At 42.6% G+C, this 19,030-nt stretch overlaps 1 protein-coding gene across 2 annotated transcripts in view; it reads right to left on the reverse strand.

Moving 5' to 3' along the window:
- Positions 1–10,621, reverse strand: part of bcar1 (BCAR1 scaffold protein, Cas family member) — an 88,911-nt gene extending 78,290 nt beyond the window's left edge. For both annotated transcript variants that reach the window (XM_028586379.1, XM_028586376.1), the window contains exon 1: positions 10,105–10,621. In XM_028586379.1, the coding sequence (XP_028442180.1) occupies positions 10,105–10,116 (12 nt within the window). In that variant the 5' untranslated portion in view covers positions 10,117–10,621. The remainder of the gene's footprint in view (positions 1–10,104) is intronic.
- Positions 10,622–19,030: the final 8,409 nt, after the last annotated feature.

The following is a 19,030-nucleotide window of genomic DNA, read 5'->3' on the forward strand; positions in this document are numbered from 1 at the left end:
CGATTGAAAGTCAGCGCTCAGCTTCAAACGACAATGTTAAAAACAACAGACAAAGCAAGAAATCTTGGTGTAGTCATGGACTCAGACCTAAATTTTAAAAGCCACATTAACATAATTAAAAAATCAGCCTATTATCACCTTAAAAATATATCAAGGGTTAAAGGGCTTATGTCTCAGCAGGATCTGGAAAAACTTGTCCATGCTTTTATCTTCAGTAGACTTGACTACTCTAACGGTGTCTTTACAGGTCTCCCTAAAAAATTAATCAGACAGCTGCAGCTGATTCAAAACGCTGCTGCTCTACACTGGCTTCCAGTGCCTCAAAGAATTGATTTCAAAATACTTCTACTGGTTTATAAATCACTAAACGGTTTAGGGCCAAAATACATTTCTGATCTGTTACTACATTATGACCCACCCACACCTCTCAGGTGGTCTGGGACAGGTCTACTTGTTGTCCCCAGAGTCAGAACTAAACAGGGGGAAGCAGCGTTCAGTTTTTATGCTCCACATATCTGGAACAAACTCCCAGAAACCTGTAGGTCCGCTGCAACTCTCAGTTCTTTTAAATCTAAGCTAAAGACCTATCTTTTTGATGTTGCTTTTCTTTAAATAATCTATTTTATTAACTTTAATTTCTTATACTGAACTGTAACTTTTATTCTTATACTGCACTATCAATTTTATTCTTGTCTTTTAATGTTTTTAATTTGTTTATTATTGTTTTTTAATTGTTTTCTAACTGCTCTTTAATGTTTTATGTAAAGCACTTTGAATTGCCCTGTTGCTAAAATGTGCTATATAAATAAAGCTGCCTTGCCTTGCCTTTTATTGTCCATTCATTGCGGATGACAAACGAAAAACCCATGTTGCTCATGCGCAATTCGATCTTGTATTCCTCAACATGTACGGCAAAAAGCACAACTCTGCTGTGCCTTTACACGTAAATATGTTATGCCATAAATCACCTACGTTACATATCAGACATGGACCAATTAAAATCGAGATATTACTGGACATTTGCGCAGCTTACGTCATTAGCTACATTGTTTGTAAGCGTAATCCCCGCGAAATTCAAAGTCAAAATGACAGCAGCGGTGTCCGCAAAACATAAAGTCGGAACTGGACCGGGCAAGCACGTCTTTCAGCCCTTGCCATTATGTCAATTGAGAGCCAGAGACTATGCAAACTGAAGGCCCGTAAAGACGAGTTTTACAACGCTGTGATCGACGTCTTAACGAGGAAAGAGCGGCGGATGGATTTTATGTCTATAAATAATACCGATTGGTGAGTCAGAAACTATTTTGGGCTTAATATGAATTGATAAGTGTGGTTGAATTAATGCCGATTGCAAGCCATTGGCCTTCATATTCAATTCAGCAGTGTGTGTGTTTTCATTGTTGCTGACTGACAAACTAGCCTAATTGTCCGCTGTGCAATAATTAAGGATAAAGATGGTTGCATAACTTCCATTCTGATGCCAGACATTAACTGTGTATGTGTGTGTGTGTGTGTGTGTGTGTGGATATGTCATCCTGATTGGAAATTTCTTGATATTGACCGTGCGTGTGTGCCGTGCTTGTGCATAACGTTTACTGTTTTGATATATTAGCCTAATCAATAAATTAGGTAATCTGGCTTTCATAAATCAGTGCCTAGCCTCTCACTGACATCACCGCACGTCACTGGTCTGCATGGAAAGATACCACCACAGCTAAGAGACTAAATGGGTTTCTGAAACTTCTGAAGATCAAGGTTGATAACAATGCTAATAATGGGCTCCACCATTTTGACAAAAATCCCCACCTCGTATAGAGCTGCTCAGTCAGTAGGCTGTAGGCACACAAACACAAAAGCTACAACACAAACGCAAAAGCTACAACACTTCAAAAATGATGATTCCATTACGATTGGAATTGGAACGATTTATTGGTTATTTGGTTTTGAATCTGATAATTGGTTTCAAGTTTAACAAGTTTTGGTTTCCGTAGCGGCCAGGCACTTGTTGTGTAGTAGCTAGGGCTGGGCGATATGGAGAAAATCAAATATCCCGATATTTTTGACCAAATACCTCGATATCGATACTGCAACGATATTGTAGGGTTGACTATTGGTGCTTTCACAAAATATTAACACAATGAGATTTTTGATAAATAATCATCAGTAATGTGGATATAATGACTAAGTGGGTAAAGGCAAATAATAGAACAGCTCGAACAGTCTGGTAAGTTCAGAAAATGACATCACTTTACTGTACTGCAGCTTTTAAAACCAGGAAAAGACAACACTTTACGATATTATGATACCCAAAATCTAAGATGATATCTAGTCTCATATCACGATATCAACAGAATATTGATATATTGCCCAGCTCTAGTAGTAGCCATGGAACACAGTAAGCGGCACTCCAAAATGTAGCTTTATTTTACTTTGAAAAAAGCCAGTTTCAACTCCACCCCTAAAAGAATCAGAATCTAGAATCGATAAGAACCGGAATCTAAAGGAAGGATCGGAATCAGAACTGTTAAAATCCAAACGACGCCCCACCCTATCAGTCAGGACTCATTAAGGATTGAAATGAGATGTTGATTGCTTTGCGAGATGTGAGGAAGCAGGAAGTGAGAGATGGTTGAACAGAACGATGGGAATGCATAACAACGGAGTGAGGTAAAGAGGAAGTAATGAAAGGTGAAAAAGTGTCTGCCGGGGAAACGACATTGAGCCGTCCATCTTTCAGTCCGAGCACAGTAACGTCTCCTTCTTCACATCATTAATCTCTTCTTTCCCTTTCTCTTCCATTCATTTACCATTTCATTACCCCCCTCTCCTTCCAATTCTTTCTCCCTACCCTCCCCTCTCTGCCTCTCCACGGTGTGTAAATCATCCAATCAGGCTCGATCATCACAGAGGCCAGGGGTCAAGTACCAACAAACTGGGACTAAGGCGTGTCCGACTGGGAGAATGGAGGGAGGGAGGGAGGATGATGGGAGGGAGGGAGAATTGTAACCGTATAATACATAAGTGAATAAGTTTCAGGTAATGCAAACAGAAAGGCAACTATTTTTGTTTCATGTTCTTCAGTTATGAAAGCATTCATGCACAAATGTTCTATTAATTACACTGAGTATTAAGAACAAGTCTTTTACATTTAGGCATGCAGTATTTGCTTTCAGAAATAATGACATTGTAAAAAGACATGATTTAAGGTTTTTTTAATTTACATTAACACGTTACAGATTCCCTCCAACTATCAGAGGAGATGCTATTAAAAAATGTTAATCCACACACACACACACACACACACACACACACACACACACACACACACACACACACTTAAGCTGCATTTAATGGAACACTCAATATTATAAACTGCCTCATTGCACAGAACGAGCGTTATTTGCCAGCAGGGTTTTGCAGTGGTTGTTGATCGATGTCAGTTCACCGTGTCTGAGCCAGGCTAGCAGTTTCCCCCTGCTTCCAGTCTTTGTGCTAAGCTAGGCTAAAGACGGGGCATGAATACAGGAAGCACAGTTACAGAGACTGATGGAAGACAGTGTCTCCTGCTGAGGACTGTGTCTCTCAGAGAACACAGACCGTGCATCGGATGCCTGAACTGCAGATATAGCCTACATATCTATCAATCGATAAAGTCAAATCAATACTAAACCATTTATGGCTAATGGAGGCACCGATATCACAACAAGCAAGTACACTGTATTACCCACAGAACTGTTTGTTGTACTTAACAAAAAAGTGTGAAATAACTGAAAACATGTCTTATATTTTAGATTCTTCAAAGTAGCCACCCTTTGCTTTTTTGATAACTCTGCAAACCCTTGGTGTTCTCTCAATGAGCTTCATGAGGTAGTCACCTGAAATGGTTTTACCTTCACAGGTGTGCTTTGTCAGGGTTAATTGGTGGAAGTTTTTCCCTTATTAATAAAAAAAGCAAAGGGTGGCTACTTTGAAGAATCTAAAATATAAGACATGTTTTCAGTTATTTCACACTTTTTTGTTAAGTACATAATTCCATATGTGTTCATTCATAGTTTTGATGCCTTCAGTGAGAATCTACAATGTAAATAGTTATGAAAATAAAAAGGAAAACGCATTGAATGAGAAGGTGTGTCCAAACTTTTGGCCTGTACTGTATATATATATATATATATATATATATATATATATATATATATATATATATATATAGATATACTGTATATATGATCTTTAAAGAGAAAACTCAAATATCAGCCTCACGTAAACACAAACACACCAGGCCCTCTTTTAATATTAGAAACATCAATGTCCTAAAATGACATTGTTAGCGCGTGCATTATGTGTTCTGCTGTGCTGACTGCAATCAAACACCGAGGCGTGCTCGTACCGGACACTGTTTCAACACACAGACAGTTTACTCAGATGCAACAATGTGTGAAATGTGTTGAGAGCACTGACAGCTGCACCCGCACCTCTGTACCTCTGTTTTACACTCTGTTACCCTGCCAGCTCATCATCACAGACGCTCAGTGAAATATCCTGTTTGTTTTAAGCACTAAGACACTAAAGTAGTGGGGTTCCACTTATAGTATATTTCCATTTTGTATGATCTTTCCATCATGTCCCAGTACTAACCTAGCTCCGGGGAGCTTATTCCCCGAAGTCCTTATGTTTTCTCACCTCGCACTTTTTCTTGGATTGGGGTGGCACCTGGATCGTGGTTGCAGCTGCGGCCATGGTCCTGCTCCATGCCGTGCTACGCCCTGCACTGCTACTACTATTATTACTTGTCATAGTTATATTATCCTTATTGGTACTATAATTGCCACTGTTCATCATTCCAAATGATATAATTACTATGAATCATATTTCTCCATATCTGTGTATCTGTATAAGTGTCTCTGTATATCTGTATCATTGTCTCTGTATATACTGTATGTACATCTGTATCAGTGTCTCTGTATATCTGTGGGTGCAATGTTATTATTCCTGATAGGGATGATGGTAAAAGCTACGGAAATAAACCTCAAGGTATAACAATCAGAATTATCCTAATTAACGTAATATACATAAAGCAATAAACGTGACAAAGACGTGATGTGAAATTAACTAAAAAAAGAAAAAAAAGAAAAACTAACTGTTTTTCTGTCCTGAGCCAGCAGCTTGTATGGGGCCACCAGCCTGCAAGGACCTATAGAACCATAGAAGCTAGAGCAGCTGTGTCTCAGCGTTTCCCTGCAGCCTGCAGTGACGCTCTGCCTGCTGTCATGCTACCTGTCCTTTCATCACAACACACACACACTAACAACACACACTGCTCCCTCTATGTGACTGACACACTGAGCGGACCCTCCTGTTGCCCCTAGCAACTCTCTACCAACGTGACGTGGAGAGCTGCAGGAAATTGAGATGCAAGGTGCGTGCATGTGTCTGTATGTGTGTGTGTGCATTAAGATGGGAGGTAGGGCTTCTATCTCTAAGCAGCCATGATTAATATTGAAGTGAAAAGCTTTACAATAGCACACACACACACACACACACACACACACACACACACACACACACACCTAGTACTGCACTGGCCAAGCAGTCCCTGTACATCGTCTCAGGAAACCCCACCTATCTACAGGGTGGTGGAATTTGTGTGTGTGTGTGTGTGTGTGTGTGTCTGGGGGGGCTTACTTAGTGTGTCTAGTAACGTGTATAGACAACACTGCAATGTGACACACACATTTAGCATTGTAAATAACCCCGATCAGCTTGCATGAATGAATGAACACACACACAAACTTATGTATGTATTTATGCATGCATTTATAAAATGAGATGCATGAAAGATTGAGCCTGACACACACACACACACACACACACACACACGCGTGTATCGTGCATACATGAATGTCAAAAAACATTTTGCCTTCATTAAATTTTCAAACTGGATTCATGTATTTATGTATGTGTACGTTTAGAGATCACACACACTTACAGAGGAGAAAACACACACTCAGCATGCTGAGCACTTAACCCCAGCCCTTCTCCTTTCTGTGGTCTCACACACCCACACCTCTGCAGTGATGTGATCTACACAGCGCTCAGTGTTTGGGCTCAGGGTGGCCAGCACCACCTCAACACTAGCTGGATTCCTTGTGAGCGCGATCCGAATGAGCTGTCTTTTAGGGGGTATGTACTGACCGTGAATAGAATATTTAGATCGTTCTACTCCTAGTCTCGCATGTCCAGCACTATCTCCACGGAGTAAGGTCTGGCTACACCACAGATGCATTCTGGGATAGGAGAAAATCAATGCTCCACATACAATATTAAATGCAGATACAGTAACGTGAGCTATTTAAATGAGCTGATACATGGTTAAACCTCATTGGCTCTTACCAGTGTATCTCTGTGTGTACTTGGTCCACAGCAATCCCACCAATCAGTCCCAAAACGTCCCAGTTAGAGAGGAAATGCCGTAATCCTATTCTTCATAAATCTTTACAATCATTCCCTGAAGGAACCAAGCAGACCTGTCTTGTTGCACCATCCAAACTTTCTTAAACACCTGACGTTTTCAGGGTGTACTTTGCTAGCTCGAAGTCTGTTGTTGTTTCCCAAAGAGAACAGAGTTTTGCCAGGGACATACGGTGATAATTATTATGTGTTCATTATTAACCCTAACCCGTCATAACTATCCTACTTGTATGTATTATGAGCAGGCACCACCGCAGCTTCAGACACTGCCAGCGATGGACTGGGACATTGGGAATAATAGATCATGTTACAGTTCCATCAGTAGTGATTTAACGCAACATGTAGATGACAAGAAAAGATAGTAGTGTGCTTCATGTGTCAAATCTCCAACGTTCAATGTGAGTTGTGTCCACGCACATTTCATAATGTGTTTGTGTGCATGTGCGATGTTCAAACACCCGCTATATGCTCTGAGCTCATGGAAATCCGGCTACTTTCTTCTTCCAATTCTATATTTATCTGACCCATCCCTGCTCTCTGCTGCTACAGTAGACCTGTGTGTGTCTGTGTGTGTGTGTGTGTGTGTGTGTGTGTGTGTGTGTGTGTGTTTGCGTGTGTGTGAGGATCACACAGAGAAACATCCCAGTCTGAAATTCAAACACATGCTTTCTTATTCCCTGTGTGATCAGAAAATCAAGCTACGCTCAGTCGAACATGCTCTAAACACACACACACACACACACACACACACACACACACACACACACACACACACACACACACACACACACACACACACACACACACACACACCGTTTCTAGGAACATGTACAGTACCATGTACGTCATGGACTTTTTGGAGAGATGTGACCAGGTGAGAGGGATCACGGGAACGGTTGCTTAGGCAACTAGGATTTCACTATCTGATACTGCAGGTGTGATGATGTCACTAATGTCAATACAAGCTATAGGACGAATTGACGGAATAATGGAGCGGTGCCAGAACGTTCCGAGCAGAAACACAGCAAACACACTGCATGGTGCACTTCCTTTCTCCAACTCAGTGTGCAAACACACAGACACACACACACACACACACACACACACACACACACACACACACACACACACACAGCATCAGCAATGACCCCTATGACTCAGGTAGGTAAACACTGTAATATTTCTCCATAGCCGTGGCAACACGCAGCTGAACAAATGAAATCCTGACTGTGTGTTTGATGTTGACCATGTTCACCATCTTAGTTTAGCGTGTTAGCATCCGATAGTTGTTGAGATATTGGACCGGCCGACCAACGCTGCCATGCATAGAGCCTCCAGCATGGCTGAACACACAAACACATTGAAAGATATCTAAGAACAGGAACCAATCGGTGATCAGCATCAGATCAGCTGTGATCAGGGTATACCTCGTCATGATAGGGTTAGGTTTACTCCGACCTGCGGCCCTTTGCTGCATGTCATTCCCCCCTCTCGCTCCCCTTTCATGTCTTCAGCTGTCCTATAAAAAAAGAAAGGCCTAAAATGCCCAAGAAATAATCTAAAAAAAAGACCTAACCCCCCAGTATGGTTGAGATATCAGGAGACTGCTGTTGTGGAACACTGGGGTTGTCCTGAAAACTACACTGCTCTTCACAGAAACTGCTGAGAGAAGCACCCAGTTCAACAACCACGTGTACTTTCAGAATACAGACCTACTTAATGTCCTCCCTGCTGAGGAGACGCTGCGTGCACAGCACACGCACACACGCACGCACACACAAGATGCATCCAATACATGTTGAGTGCATCACTTTCATCATCACAATTTCTGCCTTTGTGTTACACAATCTCCTCTCTGTGGCAGGATCACACATGCTTCGCACGCACACACACACACCCACACACATAGAGGACATACACACACAGCAGGAGGCAGCAGGTCCATGTGTGAGTGCCAATTTTAGCAGATCTGAACACATCTTGCTGCCACAGTGAGGAGGCGTGCAGCAGCCGCCTCTGCATCTTTCCACAATGCAACTACTCCACATCACTGGAGAGGACAGCGATGGAGAGGTCCTCTCCACCGCTGCTCTCTTCTCACCAATAATCAGGTAAACAGCTGTTTCACAAGCAGAGGTTTGTTCTATCATGTTGCAGCTGTGACAAATTATGAGGGAACACACAAGCTCTGGCTTCAGCGCTCAGTGGTGGGGGGCTGATGCTGCGGAGGCCCACACAATCAAATGACAGAAGATTGCATGACACAGTTAGAATAGTTGTGTTAAGCATTAAAGGTCACAATGATGTGGGCATCGTATCAGTATAGGGAAACAAACGCTTTGAATATGTTAAAATCAGAACAGTGACTGATATCAAAATCATGCCCAAAACATACTGAGCAGATGTTTCGTAATGTGATGATTCACTTGTTCCTAGCAACATGCTAATAGGTTATTCTTTTAGAAGGGGCTATCTAACTGTTGGTGCATTTTTGCAAACTTGCAGTGATGATTGAAGGATATATTATACGAATGCTGACAGCCTATTCCGAGGAAGCTTTAAAAGCCTGCAGCACAAAGAAAAAAATGCAAGAGCAAACGTGCACAAACGTGTGAATGCAATGCACTGTGGTGTTAGCAATGAATCAGGACATATCAAAGCAGTGCCTAGTTGCATGACAGTTATAAACGGTATTACTCTGATACTAAAGATATGGTGCTCTAACTGGCGATTAAATGAAGTTATTATTAGCCTAATATCATCGACCACGAGGGTGGTGGAAATAATCAGTTATGCGAGCGGATAACAATGATAATATTGTGCATTCCTAATAATGGAAGTAATACAATAACGTCAACCCCTTTCCATTTGTGGTGTAGCTGAGACACACACACACACACACACACACACACACACATACACACACACACACACACACACACACACACACACACACACACACACACACACACACACACACACACACACACACAGCTTGACCCTCCAGGCAGAGTTTGTGAAACAGATCCAAAGGAATGTGATGAAGAACAACACAACAAGCTCCATTAAAACATAAAGACCATTTCCAGCAGCACTAAAACATCTGAGAGGGAGTGTAAAAGCAACATGATATAAATTCATCGCTAGCGCGCGCACACACGCACGCGCGCGCACACACACACACACACACACACACACACACACACACACACACACTCTAATATCAGCTGTCTAAATGTGTTGACAGGTCAGGCCTGCCGAGAATAGCTCTGGCACTACCGTGCCAGCCTGTGGCCCCTTTAACCAATGAGCACTAGTACTTCACCATGCCACTCAAGTGGTTCTTCCAGCAAATTCGACTTATTAATGACACAACCTAGAGCGAGTTGCAATTTATTTCAACATAATGTACCTTACAGCAGCTGGCTATTTTAAGCAGGCTAACAGCAGTTCTGAAAGTTGACATTTTAATAATGGAAGCTCGGTGTGTAACGTTAATGGGTGTGTGCTGCATTCAAGAAGAGCTGTCACTCGGTTGGACGTGTCCACCGTAAAGACAACTAGTTCCTAAACAGCTGATATTAAAGCCAGTGAAGGACAGGAGTGGTTCCTGAGCCCCGGGGCTGACATACTTACAGGGACAGACATCTTGCCGGTGCTGTCACTCTCCTCGGCTGCTCGGCTTTAAAACACGCAGCGCTCGGCTTTTTCTCCGGATGCTACTTTTCCAACAGGACGAGGCTTTCTTCCTTCACGGCTCCCCAAGTGTCAGTCCTCCTTCCTCCGTCCCTTGGTGCACTCCATAAGACAGGCAGACATCCGGCTGTAGAGGGTAGTCGGGTCAAAATGTGTCCGCAGCAGAAGCAGGTTTTTGCGGCAGCCAGCGGCAGTGTGGCCGCATGAATGTCCAGCAGAGCCCGGGCTGACTCTCCTCCGTCCCCCCCCGCCTTCTTCCCTCTCCCCTCCGCCGCTCCTCGCTCCAGTCACGGATTCCTTCACGGACCTCTTCAGAAATGCTCCGGTAAAAGCTCGTTAACGACGGAGATATAATTCGGGAGGTCAAGCGACTTCCGCCGTTAAGTTACCAGGTCTGTAGCGGGAGTGAACGGCGGGAGTAAACCGCCTCTGCCGCTGTGCGCTGCTGTCGTGCCTCCCCAGGGATGATCCGGATCCAGATCCAGATCCAGCCTTAAAGAGACCGTCTCACTACAGGAACATATACAGTTCCTACAGTTTACACCGCAGTTTAAAAATCAACAGCCGGTAGGCTACCCCCCGGGCATTTTTTTGGAACATATGCCTTTAAAGGACCATCCCACAGCCCTATGTTCCCACATTTCTAAGATTGTTTTTCCAAAATTAGGCCCTATGTTCCCACATTTCCTTTTTCATAAATGTGTATCAGATTTTATCCCCCTAACCCTAACCCTAAAAAATGTACGAGGATATAGGGCTTACATTGAAGGGAAATGTAGGAACACAAGACCTAATTTTAATATGTTCCAGAAATGTGGGACCATAGGGCCTAATTTTAAGAAGAATCTTAGAAATGTGGGAGGTGCTGACCCCACGTCCGATGGTTTGCATGCTCATTTACTACACATGATTTACACGTTAACATGCTGTGTTTTGGAACTGTGTTTACACATTAGGTCATAGTAATCTATTTATATAATGTTCATTTGTATAGGGACAAGTATGTAGCATAAACCTATGCCACACACCACAGCATTTATAGCCTAAGCTAATTTGCAATGCCCATCCCTAGATGCAGCGGTGGAAAAAGTATTCAGATCCTTTACTTCAGTAAAAGTACTAATACCACATTGTAAAAACACTTACAGTAAAAGTCCTGCATTGAAAATGTTAATTAAGTAAAAGTCTGTAAGTATGATCAAGAAAATGTAGTTAAAGTATTTAAAGTAAATAAGAATCCTCCCATTGTAGAAAGAGTAAAGGATCCAACCAGTTGTGTGATTAATGGTCTAAATCATCTCAGCTGGACTTGTAGCCGTTATATTGTTGGCTAGTTTACTTTAGACTCAAACATCAGATTTGATAAACTACATGTGTTCTGTGTGCAGAAATCTGAATGTGTAAAGTAACTAGTAACTAAAGCTGTAACAGATGAATGTAGTGGAGTAAAAAGTCCAATATTTCTCTCTGAAATGTAGCGGAGTAGAAGTAGAAAGTGGCATGAAAAGAAAAGACTCAAGTAAAGTACCTACTCTGTCAAGTAAACTACCTCAACATCTGGACTGAAGTACAGTACTGGAGTAAATGTACTTAGTTACATTCCACCACTGTCTAGACACTTTTGTATGAAGTTTAAAATGACCCCCGTCAGGATCCAGTTGGAGTTGAGTAGGTAAGGAATTCCACATGTTGATCCCCCGAAAAGAGAAAGCTGTTATGTCGGCATTTATAGATAAATTCCATCCATAAGTGACCCAATGACAGAATGTATGACTGTTCATGGCTTTTATACACTTTCTGTAATAAAACGGGTCCGTGGTCTAATTTGTGTCAGTTCAGAGATCCTTGACGTGAAAATACACTTCAACTACATTATATAATGTCAAGCTGTGGCAAAAAAATCTAAAAATGTAAATATTCAACAATGTACATATAGGCTAATAAGAAGAGACGAGGTTTAAAACTTAAAGACAATACAGTTTGAAACATTTGTATTCCAGCACAGTAAATATCAAGTGTGAATAGATATTGATCTAAGTTACAATGTTATTATTTGTAACCACAACAACAGGATGTGATGTTATTAACAATCTGATATAAATATAAAGATGCTGAGCTTCTGTGAGGTTGTGTAGCTGTTTGTGTACTCACTATCACAAGTTGTTTCTGCTCATTATAAAAATGTGCTCAGCTTTGATCAGTGGAACACAGTGACACTGACAAAAAACTGCTTTTGGTATTCAAACACGTCGTTTGGAAGTTTTTATAATGATTGGTGTGATATAAATAGTGAAGCCCCAGCTGTGTGTGTGTGTGTGTGTGTGTGTGCATGGGTGGGTGGATGCATGTGTGTGTGTGTGTGTGTGTGTGTGTGTTTGTGCGAGCGTGTGCATGCGATGTGTGCATGTGTGTGCCACACAGCTTCCCATCCAGCGTGCTTCTCCTGAGATTAGATCAGGGAGAGCAGAAAAGTTGAAATTTGTTGCTAGAAAAAAAAAAATGCAGAGACGAAATATGTCAACGGAATATTTACTGAATACTTCCAAAACACATTTGTAGGCTGCATCTTTTGTAGGCTGCTTGATTCTACAGCAAGTCCAGAAATCAGGCGAGTCAAACCAAGTTGTGGCACGCTTTGGCTAAATAACAACATGTGTCCTGTTCTATAGGTATCATATGAAACTAGACAATCTATTATAATGCCAGCTTGTGGGGAAGGGGGCTAAATAACCCTACAAAGTTGGGCTAAATTTTAGCAAGGTAAAAACTGGCCTTAACCTCTCACCTCCAGATATCGGAATGAAAATGGGTTCTATGGATACCCACCAGTCTCCCCTTTACAGACACGCCCACTTTATGACAATCCCGTGCAGTATTTCTCGTGCAGTATAAATGTGTTATTTTATTCTAAAATGGTGTGTTTGACTATTTCTGGATACTGGGGTCTTGGAGTTGAAAAAAATTGGGTCTGACTGGAAAGCTGAGACTCGTGTAGACTCAATGAGCCCAGCCTTATGAAACTTTCAGAGGATGTATGGCTTTCATAGGGTTATTGACAATAAGGGGGTTTCTGAGCAGTTTCCAGCTTCCTAATCTGATCACCGAAAAATGCAACTCCTGCAGAAATCTCCAAAGGTTTTTGAAACCAAATCACAGACTTTTTCTATGGTGTCCATTAAGGTCTTGGTGTCTTAATGTGGTGGTCAAAAATGGTTCAACTTTGCACCAAATCTGTGTAACAAATGGTATCAAAAACCACTGCATAGACATAAGTGAGCAAGAGAATGGCCATCACATATGTATTTCATACTGTTCTCAGCCCTTATACACTTTCACAATTCAATAATTGTGTTTTTTCTTTCATATTTGTGACTACAACAACTTGACACACGGTGCTGAGCTGTGTCTAAAATAAATCTTCAGGTGCCCAGCCTTCAGCTGATGTACACTTCTGTACTGTCAACCTTTAAACCACCCCCCCACCCCCCCTGTATGTATGGATAGTATATGTTTGCTTGATTGACAGGTGTCACACTGTCAGCTCCACCAAGACTTCAGTGCATAGGAGTAATTTACAGGGGTGATGGGGGGAGGGGGTTGTTACAACCCCCCAATAATAATTTTGTATTTGACACTCAAAATTAAAATTTTGCTCAAAAGTTGAGATCTCAACCCTCCCCACCCCCCAATGTTGAACCCAAAGTTACACCCTTGCTCTCAGTGTGTCCGTTGAAAAACCTGCGGGGGATGTCCTAAACAATACAGTATGTGATGCATGTTTTCTGTGATGCATGTCTTTTACACTTGCCAATGTATGCAGATTAAAATCAATCCCTCATAACTGCAAAAATCCAGTTCCAGTTCACTGCAGCAGCGTGCACACGGAGGAGACTGAGCGAAGAAAACACAGCTCTATAAATAATCACAGCAGCAGCTTCATGTTCAAATGATCGGCCCTCCGGCTGCCATGTAAATAAAATAAGGCGTGAGAGGAGAGGCAGAGGTTTGGTGATGCACGGTGCTCATATCCTATTTAGCATCTGACTGATTGGTGCCATCGTCATGAGAGACGGTCTCCGACCGCACCGGTTGTCTGTGGGGAAACGATTACAGTGAATGGCCTCTGCTGAGACATTTTGATTGGAGTGGAGTTTTAGTGTCCCATGATGATGTAAATGCTGTTTCAGACTCTTCCATCGACAACATGATGTGAGGATTATCTCCTGTCAGCTCTTCGCCATGAAAACCCACTATCTGTGTGTGTGTGTGTGTGTGTGTGTGAGGAAAGATTTAGTAGTGAATCACACGCTGTTTACACACACACACAACGTGTGAGTAGTCAGCATTTGAAGGTGGTGACAGTAGCTCAGTCAGTAGGGAGTTGAGTCGCTGGTTCAAGTCCCCATACGGACAAAAATATGGTGGTGGGGTGTTAGCTGGAGAGGTGCCAGTTCACCTGCCAAAGTGCTCTTGAGCAAGGCACTGAACCCCCAACTGCTCAGAGCACCTGTCCAGCAGTCGCAGCTCCCTCACTCTGACATCTCTCCATTAGTGCATGCATAGGTACTGAGCATGCGTGTATAATTCAGGCCTGTAATAATAATAATGTGAAAACATTGTAATTTCCCTTGCAAGATTAATAAATTATTATTATTAAACTACAATCGAGTTGACTGCCACAAACTGCTTTTTCATCAAAGAAAAATCAACCAACCAGCAAATTTAAAACCATCCGTTTGTTTATTGGATATCTAATATTTACATGAATAAACAGAGTCAAACTAACAAGACATCAAATCTCCACGTTCCTCATCACCCCCGCCTGTCTTTGTCCACGTGTTGGTTCATGGCCCGGACCAATCGGCAGCCGGGGGGAGCGGCGGTCAGCGCCCTCCTCCTCTGATATGATGGATTCATCTTCTACGGACAGCGCTGTGTCCACGGCCCCCAGGAAGCTTTCACCTGAACGCATGGACACATGTTGTCCTATCTCCAGTGGTCAGTAAAGGGGTGAGTGGGGGGGGTGCTTTAAAACGTATGAGAATGTTCAAATGTAAAGGCATCAACTGTTATTTTCCAACACCAAAAACATCATAAACAGCTTACAAAAACAATAATAAACACTGAAACAATGGAAAATCTCACCAACAATGGCACAAGTCTAACCAAACCTTTAACATAAAAGAACATATTGGTCTTTAGGAGGAGCCCCCACTCCCAGCACCTTGTCTCTATCACTTGATTAAACAACTTAAATGCAATTTCAATCTTTCAAATTATTTTGTGACATAAGTTTTTATTTTCTTAGAAAAAAATGATTACGAGTGTGCTAGGATGTTTGCAAATGTCTTTTTGGATTCAACTGGGAATTGCCGAAGTCAGAAGTTTTCAAAAATCACACCTGGGGTCTTTAGCCCATCGGCATCATGTTAGGTGACTATAGCCGCTTTCCGACCGGAGGGACTTTTGCAGATCCTAGAACTGAAATGTTCCTAGAACACTTTCTTCATTGTGTTCCCACCGGACAAATTTGGGGATTTTTAAGTTCTTCTGGCCGTATTATGGGACTTTTTTAGCTCCTACTTCAGAGCAGGGCCTTTTCCCTTTTCCTAGGTCTACTTGATTGGTCGAACTTATAAGTCACGCCCACTGCCAACCCGGATGATTCAGCGCGCTGCCTGTACTTGCAGACAGAGCAACAACGGGACAGTTTTAACGATTTTCACCATCTTATTCATCATTAAAGTCACTTCTGACAACGTTTTAGGCGAGAAATTAACTGTTTAGATTTCGAATATCGTTGCCAAATTGACAATTTCCTTCAAAGTTTTCGGAGTTGAGAAGCTCCATAAAGTGACGGTTACGGCCGGGATCGCTTGCTCGCCGGCCGGCCTGTCATCCTGGGACACCCGGCTGTCAGCCGCAGGTCTCTCAGACCGCTCTCGTAAATAAGAGGCTTTTATTTCACCGTTGAGAGATTGTTTGTTTAAATATCACAACACATGTCCATCATAAGATTAACGGGAACCTGTGATTAGTGCCTTTTGGCGTTAAACTCCACAAGAGCCTGTGGGCTTGTCAACTTCGCTGGTCCGCCGTCACACACACACATGGCCACAGGCAGAGAGAGAGAGATACCCGTTTCTCTTTGGGAGACTTGTTTAAGTTATGACATATATACATTAGATTTAGTATAATTCATACTTTTTTTGGCGTATTTCTTTTCTGATTTTAATTAAGACCGTTGCTGTGGTCGCGTCACTCCCTCACCCCTCCTACCAGTCCCTATGGACACTTGGCCGGTGGGAATGCAAATGGAAAAAAAGATTTTGGGGGAGAGTAGTTCATGGAACTGCTTAGAAGTGTACTTTTCCCCTAAAAAGTACTAGTACTATCTGGTCGGAAAACGGCTTATCAGTTGGAGTATTTCCAAAACTTTGATGCACATAAAGGCTCCTGACTCGATCAATGCTGCAACGTGACACTGCTCAAACAGTTCTCGGTCTAGGGCTGCCCTTGACTAAAGAAATCCTAAATCAACCAACAATCGTATGGTTGTGTTGACAAATTAGTGAGTATATTAGTTGATTTAAATCGACAGATCTTTGCGCTTTGAGTGGCCGTTAAGACTCGAAAAGAACAATGTAATTGCAGTGCGTTTACCATCAGTAGAACTGAGTTTCTCTACGAAGAGTCATCCAAAAGCACCACGTGAAGCGTGGGTTTACCAGAGATGTGCTCACAAATGTCTCAGAAATTAATCATTTAGCATGAATGAGCATAAAAAAGGACTAACGGATTAAAGAAATGTTACGTAGATTGGGACCAAAACGACCGTTCAGTCGACTCATTGACTCAGAGGGGGGGCAGCCCTTTCTCATCAACATGAGATACCAGAGTACCTCCCCTTCTTTTGCCAAGCAGCTTTGTAGAACACATTGGATCAGTTTAACAATAGGGATTGTATTGGCACTTTTAAATTTCTGGTTCCGTTTGGGATCAATCCAGCGTGTGGTGTGGTTCTTGTTTAGAGCAACAAAGTGTTCAGAATATGCTAGAAGTCTGGTTGGACAGCGCTGACTGCAGTCTTCTGCATAGCAACGGTTGTTAACGCTAATGAAACAGAGAGAGAAAAGACATGATTTCTCAAAGTAAAAAGTGAAATTATTTATAAGCCTTATTATGGTTCAGCTTCTGTGTGGAAGAACAGGGAAGCCTCTACCCAGTGTTAACATGTGATCTGGATAACCTCTGGTCCCAGGCCGGTACGTTTACACCAGGTATTTACAAGTGCTCTGGTCATTCTGCCCTCACCCTAATTGGATGCACACAAGGTAGGTGGAGTGGGCAGCGTCTGAGGTCGGGGCAGGCGATCCTCTCGCGGGACTGCTACGATATGTACTTTTTGGTAGCCTTGCTAACAAGGCTAATGTTTGCTTGGCTTCCCCCTCTGTCCTGCACCTGGTAGTGGTCCCTCCAGAGTCTCCTGACACGCTGCTGCTGCTGTATGGATCTAGTGGTTTGTCCTTTTTCAGAGGAAAGTACCGTGGCTTCAGATAGCAGGAAGAGGCGCGGTTATAGGTGACCTTTCAACTTGGGTTTTTCCCACATGACGCTACTGTGTAGATGTGAGTTACACCTGGTTGAGAGCGGATACGTTCTGATTGCAAGGTGTATCTCTGATGCATGTAACGGCCAGTTCAGACCGAAGATTTGCGACGAGACAAGTTGGAACCTGCAGCTGCTTGCAATAAGGATTGGGCATCGAGAACCGATTCCTACTTGGAATCGTTTCAGAAATTACGATTCCAGTAGAATTGTTTCTTTATTGGAATCGTTTGGAATCGTTTAGAGGATTTGGTTTCAAATCCGATCATCGCTTCCCAATTTAATATGAGCAAGTTTTGGTTTCCGTAGCAGCCAGGTGCTTGCTGCGTTGCAGCCTTGGAGCACAGTAAGCAGCGCTCTAGTCTGGCTTTATTTTACGTTGAAAAAGCAGTAAAACTGCAAACCACCATTGAATCAAATAAAACTTTCCTCTTATTTGTGAAAATAGGCATGTGACCCGTTTCAACTCCACCCCTCAAAGAATTGGAATCGATAAGAACCGGAATCGAAAAGGAAGAATCAGAATTGTTAAAATCTAAACGATGTCCAACCCTACTTGCAATGCGCCGGTCTGCAGCGTTCTGAAAGCTGCCAGTTTACACCAATGCGACGAGACAAGACGGCGTTTCTTCCCCGCTGTTCTAACGTCCACATTTTGAGCCTTTTTTGTAGCTGGATATCATTTGCAGCGTCTTCAAATACGAATAAGGATAGTGATAGCGAGATACAATAAAACTACGTTTTATTTCTCTAAAACGCCTCTCCCTCTCTTCAGTCACTCTCTAGCCTGCTCCACCATACACGTGCTCCCGGGCGTTTGCAGAGCCTCCGTTCAAAAAACTGCCACCAGACTTGACTAGTTTACCTGCTAGGAGATGATTTACTGTTGAAACAGGTGACGTGCCCTTCCTTCTAAAACCGGCGACTCGACTAGCTGAGTTGCAGCGACTCCATTGGCTGGCTCAGTGGTTGTAGTCTACATGATATGCAGGTATACACAGTATAACCACTAAGAAAGCTCCAGGACTTCCATATACCCACTTAAAAATGCCCAAGGACACGCAACAACATGCTTTCCATTATATTTCTGATATACTTTGAATTGTCATCTGTGTTTTTCTTCTTCACATAAAAAAGGTATTTCCACCGTAAATTGGTGCCCATTTTTTATCTGAATATAGGAAATGAAGTCGCTGATGCTCAAAACTTCCCTGGGGGAGGACACCCTCCACTGTGATATGCCCCCCCCCCCCCCCTC

Source organism: Perca flavescens, chromosome 8, assembly GCF_004354835.1.
Source record: "Perca flavescens isolate YP-PL-M2 chromosome 8, PFLA_1.0, whole genome shotgun sequence".
In the NCBI taxonomy this organism is placed as follows: Eukaryota; Metazoa; Chordata; class Actinopteri; order Perciformes; family Percidae; genus Perca; species Perca flavescens.